Consider the following 25,603-nt stretch of genomic DNA (forward strand, 5'->3'; position numbering starts at 1 on the left):
TGGCACAGCTCTCCTAATTCAGTAACACAGAGATTTAATATGCAAGGTTACAATTTAACTGTTTGATGCTTAGCTTCTGCTACAATATTTAGATTTGAGAATACAACATTTGTGTGTTGACTGTATTTTGCTGTCACATTTGGAAATGGAATAGCCGTGACCATCTTGAGACAGGAAATAGAACAATAGGCCAGGATGGTAAACAAGTTTACATCTGTTGTAATGTGGAACCATCTTATTTCTGAATGTCTTGTTTAAAGTAACATGTTACACAGTAATAAATCATTTAGTACATTGTACAGCAGGAGCAACCTTTGAGGTCTTGAGATTTCCACAATATGTACAGGAAATTCAGAGTGAAAAGATCATTGCAAATTAGTTATAATCAGGGACCAATGGAGTGTCTGTGTTTAATTTGCTGTATGTTTACAGCTTAAAGACACGTGTGTCTGGGCTTGATCAAACACAAAAACATTAACATTGTGAGTTTGTCAAATTTTAATCTTCTTTAATTATTCCAATACATAAGAGAGGCAAGAGAGGAGATTGCTGGAGCCTTGACAGAGATCTTTGTATCCTTTGTGGCCACAGGCAAGGTCCCCCAGGACTGGAGAATAGTCAATGTTACCCCTCTGTTTAAGAAGACAATAGAAACGAACTAGGAAATTACAGGTAGATCAGCCTTACATCAGTGGTAGGAAAATTATTGGAGAAGGTTCTTAGGAATAGGATCTACTCGCATCTGGAAAAGCATAGACTTATTAGGGATAGTTAGCATAGGTTTGTGCAGGGGAAGTCATTTCTTACAAACCTGATTGAGGCAACGAAGACACCTGATGAGTGTAAGGCAGTGGATGTTGTCTACATAGACTTTAGTAAAGCTTTCAACAAGGTCCCTCGTGGTAGGCCGATCCAGAAGCTTAAGGAACATGGGATCCATGATGATTTGGTAGATTGGATTCAAAATTAGCTTGGTCATAGAAGACAGAGGGTAGTGGTGGAGAGATGTTATGCTGACTGGAGGTGTGTGACTAGTGGTGTTCTACAAGGATAAGTGCAGGGACCTCTGTTGTTTGTGGTAATATATTGGACAAAATTGTAGGTGGGCTGATTACTAAGTTTGTAGAAGGCACAAAAATTGGCAGAGTTGTGCATAGTAAGGAAGGTTGTCAAAGGACTCAGCTGAATACAGACCAATTGTAAATGTGGGCAGAGAAACAGCAGATGGAGTTTAATCCAGACAAATGCGAGGTATTGCACTTTGGGAGGTCAAATGTAAGTGGAAAGTATACAGTAAATGGCAGGGCCCTTTGGAGCAATTTATATACCAAGGGATCTTGGAGTGCAAGTCCATAGCTCCCTGAAATGGCAACACAAGTAGTTACAGTGGTGAAGGCGGCATATGGCGTTCTTGGTTAGTGTGTTGAATAAAAAAGTTGGGGAGTCACGTTGTGGTTAGGCCACATTTGGACTATTATGTAGATGTGGAGGCTCTGGTGAGGATGAAGGCGGCCTGATGGAAGTATATAAAATTATCTGAGGCATAGATAGATAGTCTTTTTCCCCAGGGTGAAAATATCAACTACCAGAGGTGCTTGGAACGCACAGATAGATAGTCTTTTTCCCCAGGGTGAAAATATCAACTACCAGAGGTGCTTGGAACGCACAGCCAAAGGAAATGGTGGAAGCAGATATGATAGCAATGTTTAAGAGGCATTTAGAAAGGCTCATGAATAGGCAGGGAATGGAGTGATATAGACCATGTGCAGGCAGGTGGGATTAGTTTAAATTGGCATCATGGTTGGCACCCGTATCATGGACTGAAGGGCCTGTTCCTGTGCTATACTGTTCCATGTTCTATAATTTAAATAAGGAATTCATAAACTGCGTATAGTCTACCACAGAACAGATTCAAGTTACTTAGAAACATATAAATGAAACTTAGGCTTTAGGTTCCAAGTACTGTTCACAGATAATTCAAGCTCTAAAAAGTTTAAAATACATTTAAATTGGTTTCCTACCTGGAGAAAATGCTCGATGAAATTGGCATGTGTCTTCACCAATCAGTTCTTGAGCTATTTGCTGAATCTTTGATCTAATATCACCGAACTTGGTCTCAGATTCACTAAGTAATTCACCAACATCACTGACACTGTGAAGGGAAACTTTTATTAAGTGTACTAATTAACCATCAAGTAATAAATATTTAATTCAAAAAAATCTACTTGAATTTCAAAAACAAATATGCTCTTTCATCCTCATTTCTCTATGTTTTATTAATTTCCTTGTTATTCTGATAGAAAACGTGAGCTTTTAATATATGACAACAAAAACCTTCATTTGCTTTGTGCCCCTAACATAATGAATCATCCCACTGGAATATTAAACTAAAACATGACTCTGAGCCACAGAAAGAGTCATCAGCACAGATAAACAAAAGATTGATCCAAGCTAGGTGTTAAAGAATATCTTAAAAGGAGAAATGTTTCAGAGGGGGGAGACTTTAAGGAGAATCCGAGCCCTTTGGGACATAGCAGCTGAAACAATGACCATCAATGGTAGAGTGATTAAAATCAAGAAATCACAAGAGGTCAGGATCAAAGCTGGTGGTAGTAGTGATAATGATGATAGCAGCGGAAAACTTGAAAGCTAAGATGAGGATCTTAAAATCGAAAGGAGGAGTTCACATAGATCAGAAAGTTTATGCGTAATAAGTAAATGAGATGAGTGGCAAGTTAAGATAAAACCAGCAGAATTTTGGATGAGCATGGTTATGTAGGGGTGGAAGATGAGAGGACAGCCAAAATAGTATGAAAATGGTGAAGTCTAGAGACAAGGGTATGAATGAGGGCTTGAAATGAGGTAGGAGCAGAGTTGGCCAATGCTATGCAGGTGGGAATATGCTGTTTGTTATGGTAGACACAAACTAAGCACTCTGTCAAACACAACACTAAGAATGGTTCATCTTATACCAACACTTCAGCAGCAGAATAACAGATCACATCCTTCACATTTCCATCATGTTGCTGACCCTATAAAGTTCCATTCACAAATCCTCAACAAATGACACAATCCACATATGCATGCAACAAGTCTATAGAGGGGAGGCTGGTTTCCGTGATGTGCTGGGCAGTGTCCACAACTCTCTGCAGTTTCTTGCGGTCCTGGGCAGAGCAGTTGCCGTGCCAGGCCGTGATGCATCCAGATAGGATGCTTTCTGTGGTGCATCAATTAAAAAAAATTGGTGGGGGTCAAAGTGGACGTGCCAAATTTCTTTAGCTTCCTGGGGAAGTGGAGGCACTGGTGAGCTTTCTTGGTCATGGCATCTCCGTGGTTGGACTAGGACAGACTATTAGTGATGTTCACTCCTAGGAACTTGAAGCTTTCAACCCTCTTGACCTCAGCACCGTTGATGTAAACAGGAGCATGTACACTGCCCCCCTTCCTGAAGTCAGTGACCAGATCTTCTGTTTTGCTTTTTCTGTGGGGGATGGGGATGCAGAACAAATTCACAGAATGTTGCCTGGGATGGAGCATTTCGGTTATGACACTGAATAGGCTGCTGTTTTTTTTCTTGGAGCAGAGAAGCGGAGGGAGACCTTACAGAGGTATACAGTATTGAGGTTCATAGATTAGGAAGATGGTAGAAAACTTTCTCCTATTGCTGAGGTGTCTAAAACGAGAGGGCATAGGCTTAGGATAAGGTGTAAGAGATTGAGAGAGGGGCTGAGAGGAACCTTTTCACCTGGAGGGTGGTTGGAATCTGGAACGCACTGGGTGGTAAAGGCAGATCGCCAACATTTACAACATTAGAGGTGTACAAAATATTAAGAGGAATAGGTAGAGCCAGCGCCTCTTTTCCAGGGCACCGATGCTCAATACAAGAGGGCATGGCTTTAAAGTAATGGGTGGGAAGTTCAAGGGAGATATCAGAGGAAGGTTTTTTACCCAGAGAGTGGTTGGGGCATGGAATGTGCTGCCTGGGGTGGTGGTGGAGGCAGGTACATTGGTCAAATTCAAGAGATTACTAGATAAGCATATGGAGGAATTTAAAATAGAAGGATATGTGGGAGGAAGGGGTTAGATAGTCTTAGGTGAGGTTTAAAGGTTGGCACAGCATTGTGGGCCGAAGGGCCTGTATTGTGCTGTACTGTTCTATGACCCTATGATTTAAGAAGAGCGGTGGAATCACCAAGGCTATGGACCAAGTGCTGGCAAGTGGGATTAGTATTGATGGGTGGGCATGGACGTGATGGGCCGAAGGGCCTGTTTCGGTGCCGTATGACTCTGACAATACGTAAATAATGTTCAGGTATAGGCTAATAAATGGCAAGTAACAAGCATGCCATGACTGTACCAGGTAATGGCCATCTCCAATAAAAAAGATGATCATTGCCTGGCATCTTGATATTGAATGGCATTACCATCGCAGAGTACCCCACCATCAACATCCAGGGGTCATCAATGACCAGATTCTCAACTGGACCAGCCACATAATTACCACTGCTACAGAAGCAGTTCAGAGGCTGGATTTTCTGTAATGTCAGCAAAAAAAAATCACTTGCAAAGGGTTTCCACCATCTACATGGCACAAGTCAGGAGGTGATGGAAAATTCTCCACTTGACTGGGTCAGTACTGCTTTTTCTCTCAAGAAGCTCAACAACATCTGGGATAAAGCTGCCCACCCAAATGGCACCCCATCAACCACCCTGAACATTCACTCTCTCCAGTGCAAAGTGAATCAATAGCTACCATCTACAAAATGCACTGCAGTTACTCACCTAGGCTATTCTGGCAGCATTTGCCAAATCCAGAACCTCCACAACTACGAAGATCAAGAGCAGCAGGCACGTGGGAACATCACCACCTGCAGGCTTCCCTCCAAGTTACACACCACTCTGACTTGGCCTAAACTCGCTAGGTCCAAACTCTGGAACTCCCTCCCCAACAGCATCTTCCCCAGAAGGACTGCAACAATTCAAGAAGGTGACCCACAGCTCATCACCACCACCACCAGGGAAAATATTGATAGGCAATTAATGTTGGATTTAACCATTATATCCAGATCTCAAAAAGTGAAATTAAAAATTCAGCAAGAACCTTGAACTTGCTCTTGGATTCAGTTATAAACCAGATTTCATACTTTTATAAACTGGTAAAATGATCTGGAAATACTGACTGGTTCACAACCAGAGAATCAAAGTCACTAACACATCAACTTGAAAAGTATGGGCTAATCAACAATTAAGCCAATAACTGTAGTTCTGTTTATTTAACATTTATGCTTTGGTCCTTAAAGGCTCAGGCAGACACAAGAAGAATTATGTACTCGGATCCTTATTAGACAACAGTCATCCAAATTCATGAGAGCAACACTATGACACATCTGCTTTGGAAATAAACAGCAATTTTAATTTATTAGTTTTTTAAAAATTAAATGTTTAATGAAAACCTCATACCTGATTACCCTGTGCAGAAGAAAAATAGTGCGCTTGCTTTCAATGGTAACATCCCGACTGAGTTTTACGAGTCTCTCATATTTATCATGCTTTGCATCAAGTTCCTTTTGAAAAGCTGATCAAAATGTGGACAATAATTAGTATCAACAATCACAATTTTGGTTTATCTGTGAAAACCTCACAGCCATTCACGGCAAACGATACGTCATTCTTATCGAACAATAGAAACTGTTGCTTGTTTCACTTCTGTTAACTTTGAAAAGCGCTTCCTGAGAAATCCCTGAGGTAGAGAATGAAACCCAAGGTAACCTCCATAGCAGTGATTTATTTAAACTATTTATAAACCAAGGTTTCTTTCCTGTTAACCACATATTAGTTAACCTAGAAGAAGTTTAAAAACATTCAATACTTGGTTTCTTCAAGGATTCATTCAAATTTTAATTCCAACTGTCACATAAATATACATTGTCCATTTAAAACAACTAAAGTTACAAAGAGCCAAGAATTATTAAAGAATAGCAATGATATAATTGGTGCTACAGACTAATTGGCTTTACCTATGTAAATTAAGGAACAATTGCAAATATACATGAGAAAATATAATGGAAGGATAAACTTAAATAATTAATGCTTTCTTATGTCTTCAATAAGAAAATCCTAAATTACTTCACTTTTAATTAACTACTTATGAAGTAGCTACTATTCTTATGTGGGTAAATGCAGCAAACAACTTACACATACAGCAAGCTCTCATAAGCAGTCATTTCAAATGGTTTACATGCTTTTTTGTAAAAGAGGAAGTTTGCCCAGAATTTAATTCCCTTCTTTTCTGCAAATAGTGCCAAGGAATCTTCATGATCCAACAAATATGATATTCAATGGCTGGCACTCCCTTGGTACTGTATTGAAGGCCAATTTGGATTATTTGTTCCCATTTAAATCCACAACATTCAAAATTACAGACAAGTATGTTATTAGTTGAGCAGTGAAATAGACCAAAGGATGACTGTGCAAGTGATCAAAATATGGAATAAAAAGTCAAAATCAGAGAGCACTGCACTAACTGTGGACAGAGACTGTGTCAGGGAAAGACAAGAATCAAGTTTGTGGGGCACCTTTGGCTCTGCCAAGAAGAGAAGTTGCTGTCAGCACACCCACATTATAAAGTGCTCAGACTTGCATTCACTGCCAGCAATCCTGCAGTAGATTCGTGCTTTTGAAAGTCATCAAAGCACATTCTCTGAACATACATAACCATAACTTTGAATGTCTGCACCATTCAAAAAATAAAAATGATAATTGAATAAAAAGTGTGCACATCATATGTATTTATAATCAGATTATAGCAATACCCATAAAAATGTTATTTTAGTTATCTAAACAATAGACCACTCCCCTCAACCCCACTGTTCACAAAATTAAACACCAAAATTGGTGTTTCCTTCCAATCAGTTGGTTCTACTCCTCAAAACTATAAAGGAACACTCTTGAATTTAGCTGACACCAGTCAGGGTCACACAAAGGACAATAAATCAGCATTCTTATTCCCACAAGATACAGAAATTCAACATAAAATGTGGATTTAAGGCAAGGATAGGACTGGACTCAGTCGTGATGTTACTGTGGTTGTACAGCTTCTGAAACTCACCATCAAGTCTGTCATTAATTGGTGGTTGAGCACATAAAAATGTCTCAAGAAAGATTCATATCTTCAAGAAGATAGAAGTAAAACTTTTCTTTGAAGGAATTCTCTCAGAGAATAATGGTAGTGAAATGAGATTCATAATATAACAATGCTCATTTTGTTTGGATTTTATTCAACTTTGAACATTATTTTTTGCTTAAATGTATCCATCAATTCTATTTCTGAATTCTCATCGTTATATTGCGTATTTTTCACTTCCCTCTTATCATTCCTATCTATCCAGTTCCCTGTCTGTTGTCCATTGTGTTGATCCCAAAGCCTTGGTCCAATAATGATAGCATAAAGTTGATCTTGACTGGTGCTGAGAGCTAAAAATTAGATGCAAGTAACAATAAACGTTGTAGATCAATAGAACACACTTACACTCAAAAGATAACAGCACTGGTGACAATGGGTTTACTTTACTTTGTCCCTCCTCTTTTCGGTTACGAGGCTGCACATTGTCATGCTTTCGCTTTCGAAATCTACCTGAGCTCAAAGGAAAATACAATAATTACAATGTGTCCTTTGCAGACATACACAAATTATTCTATTTCAATAGATCATTATCAATATCCTACCTAATTATTGCAACGTTTCATAAGCGTTCTAATCAACTAGGAAACCAGACTGTGCATTGCCCCTGTTGAAACATTAGGTTAAGATTACAGTTTAATATTACTGATTTGAATTGTATTGAAGGCAGGGGATGTTGCCTACGTGGACTTTAGTAAGGCCTTTGACAAGGTCCCACATGGGAGGTTAGTTCATAAGGTTCAGTCACTAGGTATCCATGGAAAGGTTGTAAACTGGATTCGAAATTGGCTGTGCGGGAGAAGACAGAGTGGTAGTGGATGATTGTTTCTCAGACTGGAGGCCTGTGACTAGTGGTGTGTCTCAGGGATCTGTACTGGGGCCATTGTTGTTTGTTGTCTATATCAATGATCTAGATGATAATGTGGTAAATTGGATCAGCAAGTTTGCTGATGACACTAAGATTGGAGGCGTTGTGAACAGCAAGGAAGGATTTCGAAGCTTGCAGAGGGATCTGAACCAACTGGAAGAATGGGCCAGAAAATGGCAGATGGAATTTAATGTAGACAAGTGTGAGGTGTTGCATTTTGGAAGGACAAATCAAGGGAGGACATACACAGTAAATGGTAGGGCACTGGGGAGTGCGGAGGAACAAAGGGATCTGGGAGTTCAAATACATAATTCCCTGAAAGTGGCGTCACAGGTAGACAGGGTTATAAAGAAGGCTTTTGGCATCCTAGCATTCATAAATCAAAGTATTGAGTATAGGAGTTGGGATGTTATGGTAAGGTTGTATAAGTCACTGGTGAGGCCAAATTTGGAGTATTGTGTGCAGTTCTGGTCACCTAACTATAGGAAGGATATCAGTAAGATTGAAAGAGTGCAGAGGAGATTTACTAGAATGTTGCCGGGTCTTCAGGAGTTGAGTTACAGGGAAAGATTGAACAGGTTAGGACTTTATTCCTTGGAGTGTAGAAAAATGAGGGGAGATTTGATAGAGGTTTACAAAATTATGAGGGGCATAGACAGAGTTAATGCGAGTAGGCTCTTTCCACCTAGATTAGGAGAGATAAGTACGAGAGGACATGACTTTAGGGTGAAAGGTTTAGGGGGAACATTAGGGGGAACTTCTTCACTCAAAGAGTGGTGGGAGTGTGGAATGGGCTGCCATCTGATGTAGTAAATGTGGGCTCACTCTTAAGCTTTAAGAATAAATTGGATAGATATATGGACGGGAGAGGTCTGGAGGGTTATGGACTGGGTGCAGGGAAGTGGGACAAGCGGAATAACGTTTCGGCACAGACTAGAAGGGTTGAATGGCCTGTTTTCTGTGCTGTATTGTTCTACGGTTCTATGATGCTAGGTATTTCAACATAAATTTATTCATGTTGGAAAGCTTTGATTTTTACAGCAAGAATCGCTTTAGAATTCCTTCAAGAGGTGTATAACGAATAGTAGTAAAATTACCTTGATTTGTAGGGGCTGCTATTGCGATGCCAAAGTAAGACACTAGTCGATGAGCTGCAGAACAAAACTGATTTATTTTCTCGCCTTGCGCGGGCCTTTTAAGAGGAACGGTTCCTGCCCACCGAAAACGGAAATGACGTATGCGCTACGTCATCAAACTTTTCTCACGTGTGGCTTCTCCCCGTCGCTCGGGGAAGATGAAGGCCCAGCGCCATCTTGGGCCTTGCTGCTCCAACGATGTGCGACCCGACCGCCAAGCCGGTTCGCTTGCTCGGACGGTGAGTCGCTACACAACCCCCCCCCCCCCAGAACCGGCACTACGGTCCCCAAGGTTCGCAGGCTGTGCTAGCCGTTGCTTAGGAGGTCTGCCTCTGCGTCGCAGTGTTGGGACCTCGACCGGTTGTTGATCTAAATGGGCCAGTTTGAGGCAGTCCGTCGTGAAGACCTCTTCCTTGCCCCCCAATGTCCAAAATAAAGATGGACCTTTATTGGTGATGACCCGGAACAGCCCCTCGTATGGTTGTTGCAACAGTGCCTGGGGTGTGCCCCTGCGAACGAAAATGAACTTACAGTCTCGTAGTTCCTTGGGCTCACAGGATGGGGCTTGACCATGCCGCGAAGTGGGAATCAGTGCCAAGCTGCCAAGCCTCTTGCGCAGTCTTTCCAGGACTGCCGTGGGTTGCTCCTCTTGGCCCCGAAGGGCGGGTATTAAATCCCCTGGGACGACCAGGGGCACACCGTACATGAGTTCAGCTGACAAAGCATGGAGATCTTCCTTGGGTGCAGTGCGTATGCCGAGCAGGACCCAAGGCAGTTCATTGACCCAGTTAGGACCTTTCAGGCGGGCCATCAGGGCTGATTTCAGATGGCAGTGGAAATGTTCCACCAACCCGTTTGATTGAGGGTGGTATGCCGTGGTGGTGTGCAGCTGCGTCCCTAACATGTTCGCTAATGCAGACCAGAGGCTGGAGGTAAACTGGGCGCCCCTGTCTGAAGTAATGTGGGCCGGAACACCAAAACGCGAGATCCAAGTTGTGAGCAGCGTCCAGGCGCAGAAATCAGTCGTGACGTCGGATAGAGGGGTTGCCTCTGCCCACCTCATGAACTGGTCCACGATGGTAAGGAGGTACCGGGCTCCTCTTGAAACTGGCAGAGGACCAACGAGGTCGATGTGGTCGAACCTTCTACGTATAGGCTCGAACTGCTGTGGCGGGATCTTGGTGTGTTGTTGGATTTTTGATGTCTGGCAGTGCAGACAAGTCCTGACCCACTCACTGACCTGTTTGCGCAGGCCATGCCAGACGAACTTGCTGGCGACCAGTCGGACAGTTGATCTGATAGACGGGTGTGTCCACCCGTGTACCGAGTCGAAAACGCGTTTCCGTCAAGCTGCAGGAACTATAGGGCGGGGCTGACCTGTTGCAATGTCGCAAAGGAGCGTCTGCTGACCTGGACCGACTAAGAAATCTTGGAGCTGCAGGCCCGAGACTGCGGTTCTGTAGCTGGGCAGCTCGTCGTCGGCTTGCTGTGCGTCAGCCAGGGCCACGTAGTCTACACCCAGGGACAGGCTGTGGATGGTCTATCTGGAAAGCACATCAGCAACGACATTGTCCTTTCCGGAGACATGTCGGATATCCATTGTGAATTCGGAAATGTAGGACAAATGTCGCTGCTGACGAGCTGACCAGGGATCGGAGACCTTGAAGAAGGCGAAGGACAAAGGCTTATGGTCAGTGAAAGCAGTGAAAGGCCTGCCTTCTAAAAAGTACCAGAAATGTCAGACCGCCAGGTACAGTGCTAGAAGTTCCCGATCAAATGCGCTGTATTTCAGTTCGGGTGGTCTAAGGTGCCTGCTGAAAAACGCCAAGGGTTGCCATCGGCCTTCGATTAGTTGTTCCAGTACCCCACCAACCGCGGTGTTGGATGCGTCCACCGTGAGGGCAGTTGGGACTTCTGTCCTAGTGTATACCAGCATCGCGGCGTCTGCCAGGGCGTCCTTGGCCTTAACGAAGGCAGTCGCGGCCTCATCGTTCCAGGCGACGTCCTTGCCCTTGCCCGACATCAGCGAGAACAAAGGGCGCATGATATGGGCTGCTGCAGGGATGAACCGATGGTAAAAGCTGACCATCCCCAGGAATTCTTACAGGCCTTTGACCGTGTTGGGATGGGCAAAATGGCGGATAGCGTCTACCTTGGCGGGTAGGGGTGTTGCTCCTTCACTGGAGATTCTGTGGCCGAGGAAATCGATAGAGTCGAGTCCAAATTGGCACTTGGCCGGGTTGATAGTGAGGCCGAAATCATGAAAATGGGAGTACAGTTGGCGGAGGTGGGAAAGGTGTCCTTGGCGGTCACGGCTGACGATTAGTATGTCATCTATGTAAATGAACACAAAGTCCAGGTCGCGGCCTACCGCGTCCATCGGCCGCTGGAAAGTCTGCGCGGTGTTCTTAAGGCCGAACTGCATTCAAAGGAATTCAAAGAGGCCAAATGGAGTGATAAGCGCAGTTTTGCGGACATCGTCAGGGTGGACCGGGATTTGGTGGTATCCCCAGATGAGATCCACCTTGAAGAAGATGTGGGCCCTGTGTAGGTTTGCCGCAAAGTCCTAGATGTGAGGGATGGGGTAGCGGTCCGGGATGGTGGCGTCATTCAGCCTGCGGTAGTCACCTCAGGGTCTCCACCCGCCGGTGGCTTTGGGGACCATATGCAGGGGGGAGGCCCAGGGGCTGTCTGACCTGCGAACGATCCCCAGCTCCTCCATGCAGCGGAACTCTTCCTTTGCCAGGCGGAGCTTGTCTGGAGGTAGTCACCGTGCTCGGGCAGGAAGGGGTGGCCCTGTGGTAATGACGTGATGCCGCACCCCGTGTTTGGGCATTGAATTTGTAAACTGAGGTGCCAACACCGATGGGAACTCGGCTAGGAGCTTGGTGAACTCATTGTCAGACAGGGAAACAGAGTCCAGGCGCAGGGCTGGTAGGCTGGCTTCTCCCAGGGAGTAGGTTTGGAAAGTTCTGACGTGCACTAGCCGCTTCCCTTGCAGGTCGACTAACAGGCTGTGGGCCCGAAGGAAATCGGCTCCCAGGAGTGGCTGGGCGATGGCGGCAAGGGTAAAACTCCAGGTAAAATGGCTGTCGCCAAGTTGTAATTGAACTGTACGGGTACTGGAAGTCTGTATTGTTGTGCCGTTTGCGGCTTTGAGTGCAGGAACCCGTTGCCTGCTACGATTGTCACGGCCGGTCGGGGGCAAAGCACTGACCTCTGCTCCAGTATCAACGAGGAAACGATGCCCAGACTGCTTGTCCCAAACTAATAGGAGGCTGTGTTGGCGGTCAGCCGCCATAGACATCAGCGGCAGCTGGCCCTGGCGTTTCCCTGAAACTTGCAGGGTGGGTGGCATCGACGGGCCTCCACGCCCCACCTCTGATGGTAGAAACACAGCTGATCGCCAGTGTCGTCGTCTGTGTTTCTGGGGTGTGGTCGCTCAGTTGCTGGGACTGGTTTAGGTAGGCGTTGGGCCCACGGTCTGGCGATTTGGCTGACCCGCTCTCATGTTTGGCCTTCCACAGGACATCTGCCCAGGTGGCTACCTCATGTGGGTTGCTGAAATCGGCATCGGCCAACAGCAGGTGAATGTCGTCAGGTAGTTGTTCGAGGAAGGCCTGTTCGAACATCAGGCAGGGCTTGTATCCCTCAGCCAAGGCCAGCATCTCGTTCATCAGGGCTGATGGGGATCTGTCCCCCAGGCCGTCGAGAAGAAGCAGACGGGCGGTGCAGTCGCGACGGGAGAGGCTGAAGGTCTGAATAAGAAGGTCTTTGAAAGCCGGGTACTTGCTTTCCTCCAGAGGAGACTGGATGAAGTCTCCAACCTGGGCAGCCGTCTCCTGGTCCAGAGAGCTGACCAAGTGGTGGTACTTTGTGGAGTCAGAGGTGATCTGCCGAAGTTGGAATTGTGCTTCAGCCTGGTCGAACCAGACGCGGGGCCGAAGCGTCCAAAAGGTGGGCAGTTTGAGTACCACTGCGTTGGCTGCTGCGTTGTTGTCCATTGTGTGGGTCCAAAATCCGTTTGGACCGTTGGGGTCACCAACGTAGGGGCTGCTACCACGATGCGAAAGTAAGGCACTAGTCAATGAGCTGCAGAACAAAACTGATTTATTTTCCTGCCTTGCACGGGCCTTTTCAGAGGAACAGTTCCCGCCCACCAAAAACAGAAATGACGTATGCACTACGTCATCAAACTTTTCCCGCACGCGGGTTCTCCCTGTTGCTTGGGGAAGATGAAGGCCCAGCGCCATCTTGGGCCTTGCCGCTCCAACGACGCACAACCTGACCGCCGAGCCGGTTCACTTGCTCGGACGGTGAGTCGCTACAGATTGGTATAATTGGCATTTAGCTGAAATCAGTCAGGGTCACAGTTGATGCACAATTAATCAGTGTTCCTACTCCCACAAATTTTTTATACAAATGTGGATTTAAGACTGATCGAATTGCTGTCAAATGTTCTTGACTAATGTAATAAGAACAGCTTTGTGCTTCCTTGATTGGTAAAAAATGACTTTAAGGTGGTCCTTGACTGGTTACAAGCCATCTAGTACCCAATTGGAACAACAGTTTTAGAACACAGTTGAATTATTAGAGTCTTTCACAGGGCAGGCAAGTAGTTTGAGTGGTGGTACAGGCCTTCCATCTTTTACACTGGGCTTCTGTGTGCTCTCAAACTATGGAGTCCAGGTTCTCCATGAAATCCCAAATGCTGCTTCTCTACTTGGAGGGGTTATGGGCCAGGGATACCCATAAGTATTCGTATTGGTTTATTATTGTCACTTGTACCGAGGTACAGAGAAAAACTTATCTTGCACACCGTTCATACAGAACAATTCATTACACAGTGCACTGAGGTAGTACAAGGTAAAACAATACAGAATGCAGAGTAAAGTGTCACAGATGCAGAGAATCAAATATTGTTTGATATACTGCAGGTAGGAGGGATTAGCTATGTCAGCACAACATTGTGGGCCAAAGGGCCTGTTCTGCTGTGTTGTTCTACGTTGTACTATTCTATGTTCTATTACATTCAGTTCCTTCATTTAAATCATTGGTACATATTGTGAAAAGCTGGGGCATAAGCACTGATCTCTGCAGTACCGCACTAATCAACTGTGCTATCAAGTGGTATTTACTAACCTATGCACTGATGCAGAGTTTGGACTTCACCAAGTCCATTCAATTCTAGATCTCATCACAGCTAGGGTCCAAAAAATGATCAAAGAGCTGAATTCCAGAGGTGAAATGAGAGTGACGGCCCTTGATTATTCAAGGCAGCATTTGACTAAGTGTAACATCCAGGAGCAGTAGAAAAACTGAAATCAGCAGGCATCAAGGGGAAATGCTCTAATAGTTGGAGCTGTAGTTCAGACAACAGCAAATGGATGCCAAGTCTATTATCACAAGCTCAGGATATCACCACAGAAATTTCTAAAGACAGTGTCCTAAGCCCAATAATCTTCAGCTGTCATATTAATGATCTTCCTTCCATCATAGATCCAGAGCTAGGGATGTTTGCTGAGGATTACACAACGTTCAGTTCCATTCCACAACTCCTCAGCAAATGAAGCAGCCCATGCCTGCCTGGAGCAGAAACTGGACAACATTCATGCACAAGCTGATAAGTGGCAAACAACATTTGTGTGACAAAAGTGCCAAGAAATTGTCATCTCCATCAAAGAGAACCTCAATGTCATTCAATGACATTGCAATTGCCCAGTCCCCCAGCATCAATATCCTGGAGGGGACCATTGACTCAACTGGACCAATCACATAAATATAGTATCTACAAGAACAAGTCAGAAGTTGGAGCATGTAACTCATCTCCTAACAAACTAAGGTCATCCCAATAGCAAGGAGTGTAATGGTATGTTCTCCACCTGCCTCAATGAGTACTCACAAATAACTCTCGAGCTTGGAAGCATTGGAAAGAGTGCAGAGGAGATTTACCAGGATGCTGCCTGGTTTAGAGAGTATGCATTATGAGGAGAGACTAAGGCAGCTAGGGCTTTACTCTTTGGAGAGGAGGAGGATGAGAGGAGACATGATAGAGGTATACAAAATATTAAGAGGAATAGATAGAGTGGACAGCCAGCACCTCTTTCCTAGGGCACCAATGTTCAATACAAGAGGGCATGGCTTTAAAATAATGGGTGGAAAGTTCAAGGGAGATATCAGAGGAAGGTTTTTTACCCAGAGAGTGGTTGGGGCAAGGTACATTGGTCAAATTCAAGAGATTACTAGACAAGCATATGGAGAAATTTAAAACAGAGGGATATGTGGGAGAAGAGGTTAGATAGTCTTAGGCGAGGTTTAAAGGTCGGCACAACATTGTGGGCCGAAGGGCCTGTATTGTGCTATGTTAACACCATCTGGGACACGGCAGTCCACTTGAATTGCATGGCATATTCAAAAACCTAAAAATGTAATTCCCAATACGACTGGAGCACAGTGCATACTGCAGAAAGACAAAGGTATTTCATTTCATTTCTTGTACTCTTTGAGCGAATGTCAATCCAATTTTATGATGTTCGCTCACTAGAACCAACCAATAAGCTACTGTCTTAAAGTAAATCTAACCGAACACCAACCACGTTGAGCCAGTGTTTGACTGCTCAGCGCGGGTTACGGGCTGATGTCTCGGACCGAGGCTAACGGCTGGACCCCACAGGTTAAAAGTACCTTCTTTACTCATCTCGCCTCGCTTGCACTGGTCCGGTCCCGAGAATCAGACTGAGATGCCGGCCTAGCTCCCGCCTTGCCTGGTCTGGCTGAAGCTCGGTCTCGTCCGACCAAGGCTTCGTCAGGATCTTGCCCAGCACGGGTTGGGGTGCCTGTGACCTGAGCTCAGTCAAGGTTTACATCAATATTTGGACGAGGCCCACTGCTCTTCGAATCCTGGACCCATCATGTAGTCGGACTGCTGCAGCAACAGGACCCCGCCGGTGTGTAACCACCAGCTATCCTGAACAGCCTTCGATTCCAAAACACACTTGGATGTTTATTTTTAAGGTGCAGAAGTTAGAACCAAAAAATTACAAATCTGCAAAGCAATAATGTGTAGTTAGATCGCTTTGCTCAGTGACGACAAATCAGGCCAGAGCGACGGCCACCTCTAGCAGTAGAACGGCAGCTACATTGCACCGAATATTGTGTCTCATTCTCAGCTGCTGCGCCCGACGGCTGCAGCCGGCCAGTGTCAAAATTACAGTTAAAATCAGGGAATTCGTCCCAAAGGGTATGAGTGCAATATCCATTTCTTCTCCCAATTTGCTTCACCTCAACTTATTGGGCAAACATATTCCTTTCTCAGTAGACTACCAGACTGTACAACAGTTTTCCCCCCAGGCTGTCAGGCTCCTGAATACCCTGGAAGCAGTTTTAGACAAATGCCGTCAAAAGCCTCTGGTTTGCACAACGGCGTATAAGAACTTTGGCTGCTGCTGAACATGTTTATACATTTAGTGCAACACACTGGGTTCTGTATTTTCTTCGTCCAACTCGGTTTTGCACTAACACTGCACTAATTTTGTATTCTGTATATACCGTTTTTTGCACTATTTGTACTTGCACAATTTTTTTGTCTGCATTTATTGTATGTCCTCTGTTCTATATTATGTCCTCTGTTGTGAGAGTCTGGGGGAAACAACATTTCGTTCCTCCATGTGTTTTTATAGCATATGGGTGAATGACAATAAAGTATTACTTGAACTAGACGCAAGAGACTGCATATTCCTTTCTTAGTGAGGAGGAGGCCATTTGTCCCATCTGGTCTATCCTGGCTTTAGGTGAGAACAATGGAGTTAGTTTACATTTACCCCAACCCTCTCCCCTTAATCCTGCAAAATATTTTAGATGCTTATCCAGTTTACCATTATCCAGTTCCCTGTTCACCATTATCCAGTTCCCTGTTCACCATTACAACTGAATCTACCTGCTCTGCCATAATCTACTGCTGAAAGTGTGATCTAAACACAATCATTTGCTGCTTTAAAAAAATAAATGCTGGAAACAGGCAGCACGTCAGGCAGCATCTGTGCAATGAAAAGTAGTGTTTCCTTTTCCACTGAAGTTGCCTGACCTGCTGAGCTTTTACGGTATTTTGTTTTTTTTTATTTCAGACTTCCAGCAGCTGCAGTTGTTTAAATTTTCATTTGCCGCACAAAAATATTTTTCCTAATGTTAGTTTTAGTTCTTTAGTCAATCTATTTAATAATGCTATTTACCTAATTCTGACACAAATGGGAACAGTTTGTCTTTATCTACTGTATCTATACTCTTAAGGATTTTAAATACCTCCGTCAGTTCCACTCACTACCTCCTTCAAGAAGTGACAGGAGACATGACTAAAACAAAAGATTTTAATTAATGCCAGGACTAAGATTTATTTCTGGAAGAAAACAAATGAACAGCAAGCAATTAGGAAGGCAAATGGGATGGCCTTCATTGCATGCAGATTGGAGTAAAAAGTAATGAACTCTCACCGAGATTGTGCACAGCTTTGGAGAGACTTCACTCATCAGCACACATCCCCACTTTTGACCTTATTGTGAAAGAAAGATCAGTGATGAAGCAGCCAAAAACAATCACAACTATTTCCTTTCTGCAAGGTACAACAGCAACTATTGGACTCTTTCCCCTTGATATCCTCAGACTTTTATTTAACTGGGGCTCCTTGATGCTATGCTTATACAAATGCTGCCTTGATATCAAAGACTGTCACTCACACATTTTTGGAATTGAGTTCTTTGCTGTATGCTTGGACCATTATGGCTGCAGCTTGCGTTTTGCCAACCCTATATGAAAGCAATCTCACTCACTCCCTCACCCTCAACTTTCTGAAATTTAAAGAAAACAATAGCTGCAAAAAGTGTTTAACTTGTAAATTACAGTGTCTCTCTCATGAACAAGTTTTAAAAACAATATACAGATTATTGAATACAAGTATTGAAAAATATTTTCTCCACTGTTTCTTCAAATAATTTATACAAAATTCTACTGTGCTTATATGAGCCAACAAGAACAACAAAGCAGATCTCAGCTGGATACACTCTGATTATTGCTACCCCTGTCATGGCCCTACAGTATTTGCTTTTTCCTTTCACTTTGCATTCCTAAATATTCCCTAACCTTAACCTATTTCCAGTTTAGCTTCCCTTCTTTCCGATTCTACCCTCAGGTTCTTATCCCCTGTCAAACTGTCCCTTGTTTAACCTCACAGGGCCTCTGATTCCCCACCCGTTTCTTACAGGGCCCCTGAGCCTGCTGTTTTTTTAAACTATTGGGGCCTTTATTCCCTCTGTTCTTACACTTACAGTCTTCTGTTCCCGCTGTTATTAAAATCACTGGGCCTCTGTTCCTGCTCTCATTAAACCATAAGGGGCAAAGATTTACAAGATTCGGAATAACTAAAGAAAGTACAGATCACTCCAAAATAAAAGTAGTCATTTGGTAAAGGAGCAGTTTCAATGGGATGAGCACAGATCTTTCCTCTGGGTGGAGTAAATTCATATCAAGACTTTGCCGGCAAAATTGTATTTGAACAGTGGGAGGCCCTGAAAATTTAGGTATCTTAGCAGCAGTCTTGGTACATTCCCACGAGAGAGAAGGGTGGGGAAATTAACACCAGTGCTCTATGAGTAACTAAAAAGATAGATATTGAAATAGGGCTGAAAACAAACTATATGTGAGATCCCACTTTCTTAACGAAATGAGAACCAGGCAACATCCTAGGTTGCTGAGGGAAATAAGAAAGTAAGTTGCAGAGGCCTGGCCATAATATGTCAAACATTTATAGATTTAGGGTGGTGCCAGAGGATTGCAAAATCACAAATATTACAACCTTGGTCCAAAAAGGGTATAGCAATAAGCCCAGTAATGACAGACCAGTCAGTGTAACCTCAATAGTGGGGAAGTTTTAAAAACAATCAGGGACAGAATTAGCAGTCACTAGGATAAGTATGGATTGGCTAAAGGAAAACCAGCACTGTTAAAGACAATCATGATTTACCAACTTGATTGTGTTTTCCGATGAAATAACAGAGCTTCAGTGAGGGAAATAAGGTTAATGTGGTATGTTAAGGCACTTATTGCAGGCTTGTCAGTAAGATCGAAGCCCATGGAACAATAGGGTGTAGCAACATGGATTAAAAATAACTGGCATATTAACAGGAAACAAAGTAGAAGCAAAAACTTTTTTGTTGGACTACACAGAGGTGTACATGCAAACATAAAAATTAGGAGCAGGAGCTGACCACTCAGGCCCTCTAGGCTACTTTACTATTTAATAAGAACGTGGCTGATCTGATTATAACCTCAAGTGTGTATTCCTTTCTATTCATGGTAACCTTTCACACCCCTTACTCATTAAGCATCTTTCTACCTCTGCTTTCACCCCGGTTGTAGAGGAAGAGTTCTAAGGACTCATGATTCTCTGAGAGAAATAAAAGAGTTTCATCTCTTGTTTTTACCATGGAGAAAGACTTGGGAACCTGGCAAAGTTATTGGAGATGTTTTGGGAACCACCTATATTACAGTTGAAGAGGTGTTACATGTGTTAAGATGTGTGAAGGTAGACAAATATCCAAGTCTGGATGAGGTATATAGAACATAGAACAGTATGGCACAATACAGGCCCTTTGGCCCACCATGTTCTGCTGACCTTTAAACCACACTTGAGACTATCTAACCCCTTCCTCCCACATATCCCCCTATTTTAAATTCCTCCATATGCTTATCTAACAATCTCTTGAATTGACCAACGTACCTGCCTCCACCACTGAGGCAGCACATTCCATGCACCAACCACTCTCTGGGTAAAAAACCTCCATCTGATATCTTCCTTGAACTTCCCACCCATTACTTTAAAGCCATGCCCTCTTGTGTTGAGCATTGGTACCCTGGGAAAGAGGCACTGGCTGTCTATTCTATCTATTCCTCTTAATATTTTGTATACCTCTATCATGTCTCCCCTCATCCTCCTCCTCTCCAAAGAGTAAAGCCCTAGCTCCCTTAGTCTCTCCTCATAAGACATACTCTCCAAACTAGGCAGCATCCTGGTAAATCTCCTCTGCACCCTTTCCAACACTTCCACATCCTTCCTATAATGAGGCGACCAGAACTGGACATAGTACTCTAAGTGTGGTCTAACCAGAGTTTTGTAGAGCTGCATCATTACCTCGCAGCTTTTAAACTCTATTCCATGACTTATGAAAGCTAACATCCCATAAGCTTTCTTAACTACCCTATCCACCTGTGAGGCAACTTTCAGGGATCTGTGGAGATGAACCCCCAGATCCCTCTGCTCCTCCACACTACCCAGAATCCTGCCATTAACCTTGTACTCCGCCTTGGAGTTTGTCCTTTCAAAGTGTACCACCTCACACTTCTCTGGATTGAACTCCATCTGTCACTTCTCAGCCCAGCTCTGCATCCTATCAATATCCACAACACCACCGATCTTTGTGTCATCTGCAAACTTGCTAACCCACCCTTCTACCCCCTCATTCCAAGTCATTAATAAATATTGTGAAAAGTAGAGGTCCCAGAACAGATCCTTGTGGGGCACTGCTAGTCACAGCCCTCCAATCTGAATGCACTCCCTCTCCACCACAACCCTCTGCTTTCTAAGGCAAGCCAATTTTGAATATATCCAAGAACACTATGGGAAGCTAGGGAAGAGATTGCAGGAGGCCTCGCTGAGATATTTGCAACATCGCTATCCTCTGGTAAGATGCCGGAAATCTGGAAGATAGTAAATGTTGTGGCTTTATTTAAGTGCAGCAAGGATAGACCTGCTAATTATAGACCAGTTAGCTTAACATCCATGTTAGGTAAGTTGCTGGAAAGCTTTCCGAGGGATAAGAAATGCTTACATTTGCAAAGGCATGGATTAATTTGGAATAGCCAGTATGTCTTGTATTATGAATTTGATTGAGTTTTTTGATGAAATGATGAAGGTTGACAAGGGAAGGGAGGTAGATATATATGGATTTCGGTAAAGCTTTTGATGAGGTTGCACATAGTAGGCTGCTCTGGAAGGTTAGATCACATAGCATTCAAGGAGAGTTAGCAAACTGCATACAAAATTGGCTCAATGGTAGGAAACAGAAGGTGATGGTGGAAGGATGTTCTTCAGACTGGAGGTCTGTGACTAGTGGTGTGTGCCAGGGATCAGTGCTGGGCCTATTGTTATTTGTCATCTATATTAACGATTTGGATGAGAATATACGTTTGCAGATGACACAAAAATAGGTAGTGCCGTAGACAGTGAAGAGGGATATCAAGAATTGCAGCAGGATCTTGATCGGCTGGGTAGGTGGGTGAGGAATGGCAAATGGAATTTAATCTAGATAAATGCGAAGTGTTATACTTTGGAAGGACAAATCAAGGTAGGACTTTTGCATTGCACATATCGGGCCTGGGTACAGTTTTAGAACAGAGGAGCCTTGGAGTATAGGTGCATAGTTCCCTTAAAGGGGACTCACAGGTGGGGCAGTGAAGGAGGCTTTTGGCATACTGGCTTTCATCAGTCAGGGCATTGAATATAGAAGTTGGGAGGTTATGTTGCAATTGTACAAGACATTGGCGAGGCTACACTTGGAGTATTGTGTTCAGTTTTGGTCACCTTGTTATAGGAAGGATGTGATTAAACTGGAAAGAGTGCAAAAAAGATTTAGAAGGATGTTGCCAGGACTCGAGGGATTGAGTTATTGGGGGAGGTTAGACAGACTGGGCCTTTATTCCTTGGAGTGTAGGAGACCAAAGGGTGATCTCACAGAGGAATACAAAATCACGAGGAGCATAGATAGGGTGAGCAGTCTTTTTTTAAAACCAGGGTTAGGGAATCGAAAACTAGAGGACATAGTTTTAAGGTTAGAGATGAAAGGTTTGATAAGAACCTGAGGGGCAACTCTTTTTTTTAAATATAAACACAGCAGGTGGTAGATATATGGAACCAGCTGCCAGAAGTGGTTGAGGCAGGTACATTAGATACAGTACATTTAAGAAGTATGTGGACAGGCATAAGGATAGCAAGAGTTTAGAGAGATATGGGCCAAGTGCTGGGAAATGGGATTAGCTTGAATGTGCGTCTTGGTCGGCGTGGACACATGTTTGCTGTACGACTCCATAAGGATAACCCCTTATTTTTAAACAGTGACCCCTAGTTTTAAATTCTCCCACAAGAGGAGAATCTTCTCCACATCCAGCCTGTCAAGAGCCCTCAGGATCTTAAGTGCTTCAATACAGTCCTCTCACTCTTCTAAACTTCAGCGATACAAGCCTGATCTTACAACTTTTCCTCATAAGACAACCTGCCCATTCTGGGTACTCTTTACAAAACTATGTTGCTTTTACTGATTATGTTTAGTTCTTCTAAGGGCCCTGCTATAATTTTTAGAACGTTCCCCAGGAGTCAGCACTGGAACCATTGCTTTTCTTAACAAATAATAATAACTTGAACTTGGGTGCATAGGGCATAAAATTTAAAAATCTTCAGATGACACAAATCAGGGAGGCAAAATGTGCAGAGGAAATATGGACAGGTAAGTTGAAGAAAAAGATAATCAGCACATTAAAGTTAGTGCTGAAAAATGTTTTTTGGTAGGAGGTATAGGAAGAGCCAACATAAAGCCCTTTGAGTTCAATTTAAAAGGGGAACAAGAACCATGAGATCTGGGGTTATACATGCATAGATCATTGAAATTGACATTGCAGGTTATGAAAATGGTTAAAAAAGTACTGCAGTACTGTCCAGTTCTGAGCACCATTGTCTCGGAAAGATGAAAAGGCTCTGAAGATTTACCAAAATGATCCAGGGAAGGACTTAAGTGGATAGATTGGAGAAGTTGGGGCTGTCCCCCTTGGAACAGAGGCAGTTGCAGAGATAACCAAAGTCATTTAGAGGAATGACAAAATAAGATATTATCTTATGTACATGTACACATGAGCAAGTGTCGCATATTCTCTTATGTACATAAGATAATATTAGTCACATGTACATCGAAACACACAGTGAAATACATCTTTTGCGTAGAGTGTTCTGCGGGCAGCCCGCAAGTGTCGCCATGCTTCCGGTGCCAACAGAGCATGCCCACAACTTCCTAACCCATTCGTCTTTGGAATGTGGGAGGAAACCAGAGCTCCCAGAGGAAACCCACGCAGACACGGGGAGAACATACAAACTCCTTACAGACAGTGACCAGAATTGAACCCAGGTTGCTGACACTGTAATGTGTTACACTAAGAGGTTAGAGACACTCTTCCCATTGGTGGAAGGTTCAAAAGCTGGCAGACATAAAATAATTTACAAAAGAACCAAACGTATGGGTAAAGAAGACCCATTTATACAAACAAAAACACTTAGTTTCAGGCTTCTGCCTTATTACAGTTAGTGATACAAAATAAAATTGTTTGACAAGAGTTCAGAATAGCTATCATCAACATCTTGGTAGTATTCCACCAAGCATAACCCATGGAGTCCTAAGCTCAATGGAAAATCTTGTACTGAGGTACAGTGAAAAACTTGTCTTGTATACAGTTCATACAGATCAATTCATTACACAGTGCATTGAGGTAGTACAGGGTAAAAACAATAACAGAATACAGAGTAAAGTTTCGCAGCTACAGGGAAGTGCATTGCAGGTAGACACTAAGGTGCAAGGTCATAACAAGGTAGATTGTGAGGTCAAGAGTCCATCTCATCATAAGGGAACAGTTCAATAGTCTTATTACAGTGGGATAAAGGTATCCTTGAGCCTGGTGATATGTTCCCTCAGGCTCCTGTATCTTCTGCCTGATGGGAGAGGGGAGAAGAGAGAATGACTGGGGTGGGTGGGGTCTTTGATTATGCTGGCTACTTCACCAAGGCAGCAGGAAGTATAGACAGAGTCCATGGAGGTGAGGCTGGTTTCCGTGTTGTGCTGGACTGTGTCCACAACTCTGCAACTTCTTGTGGTCCCAGGCAGAGCAGTTGCCATACCAAGCCGTAATGCATCCAGATAGGATGCTTTCTATGGTGCATCAATAAAAGTTGGTGAGTGTCAAAGGGGACATGCCAAATTAGCCTCCTGAGGAAGTAGAGGCACTGGTGAGCTTTCTTGGCTGTGGCATCTATGTGGTTGGACCAAGACAGGCTATTGGTGATGTTCACTCCAAGGAATTTGAAGCTCTCAACCCTCTCGACCTCAGCACCATTGATGTAGACAGGTGCATGTACACTGCACCCCCTTTCCTGAGGTCAATGACCAGCTCTTTTGTTTTGCTGACATTGAGGGAATGGTTGTTGTGGTGACACCACGTTACTAAGCTCTCCATCTCCTTCTCATACTCCAACATTATTAGAGATATGGCCTACTATGGTGGTATCATCTGCAAACTTGTAGATAGAGATAGAGCAGAATCTGGCCATGCAGTCATGAGTATATAGGGATTAGAGGGCTGGGATGCAGCCTTGTGGGGTACGTGTTGAGAGTAATTGTGCTGGAGGTGTTGCTGCCTATCCTCACTGATTGTGGTCTATTAGTCAGAAAGTCAAGGATCCAGTTGCAGAGGGAGGTGTGGAGTCCCAGGTCTCGGAGTTTGGTAATGAGTTTGCTTAGAATTAAAGTACTGAAGGCGGAGCTGTACTCAATAAACAATAGTCTAACGGAGGTGTCTTTACTGTCCAGATGTTCCAGAGATGAGCGTTGGACCAGGGAGATGGTGTCCACTGTAGACCTGTTTCGGCAGTAGACAAATTGCAGTGAGTCAAGGTTTTCCAGGAGGCCAGAGTTAATATGTGCCATGACCAGCCTCTCAAAGCACTTCATGATGGTAGATGTCAGAGCCACCAGTCAGTAGTTATTAAGGCATGTTACCTTATTTTTGTAAGGTACTGAGGTGATATTAGTCTTCTTAAAACAGGTGGGAACCTCACATTGAGGTCTGCAAATACCCCTGCCAGCTGATCAGCACAATATCTGAGCACACGGCCAGGGACACCATTGGGCCAGATGCTTTCCTCGGCTTCACTCTCCGGAAGACTGATCTTACGTCCTCAATGGTGACCACAGGTTCAGTTGCATTGGAGGCTGTCAGGGTGGGTGGTGACAAACCACTCCCCTTCTGTTCAAAACATGCATAGAATGCGTTAAGCTCATCAGGAAGGGATGCGCTGTTGTTGACTATGCTGTCTGACTTAGTTTTGTAGCCCATTATAGCATGTAAGCCCTATCGTAACTGACAGCTGGTCTGGGACTCTATTTTGAACTGGTATTTCCCCTTGGCATTCCTGATAGCTTTGTTTAAAGTGGCAAAGGTTAAGCTAACCACATGAAGTGAAAGCATTCAAAGAACTAGCATAACACAAGAGGAGGTCATTTGATTGAAACCAGCCGACAAAGTCTGGCGTACTGACCTCTACCTTGCAGAGGCCAG

General features: G+C 43.9%; 1 protein-coding gene across 1 annotated transcript in view; it reads right to left on the reverse strand.

Moving 5' to 3' along the window:
• Nucleotides 1-16,130, reverse strand: part of tsnax (translin-associated factor X) — a 53,132-nt gene extending 37,002 nt beyond the window's left edge. The window contains exons 1-4 of the mRNA XM_052024678.1: nucleotides 15,869-16,130; nucleotides 7,529-7,633; nucleotides 5,461-5,575; nucleotides 2,022-2,152 (exon numbers count right to left, since the gene is read on the reverse strand). Coding sequence (XP_051880638.1) covers nucleotides 2,022-2,152; nucleotides 5,461-5,575; nucleotides 7,529-7,633; nucleotides 15,869-15,881 — 364 coding nt within the window. The 5' untranslated portion in view covers nucleotides 15,882-16,130. The remainder of the gene's footprint in view (nucleotides 1-2,021; nucleotides 2,153-5,460; nucleotides 5,576-7,528; nucleotides 7,634-15,868) is intronic.
• Between the last annotated feature and the right edge of the window lie 9,473 nt (nucleotides 16,131-25,603).

This window comes from Pristis pectinata, chromosome 10 (assembly GCF_009764475.1).
Source record: "Pristis pectinata isolate sPriPec2 chromosome 10, sPriPec2.1.pri, whole genome shotgun sequence".
NCBI lineage: Eukaryota > Metazoa > Chordata > Chondrichthyes > Rhinopristiformes > Pristidae > Pristis > Pristis pectinata.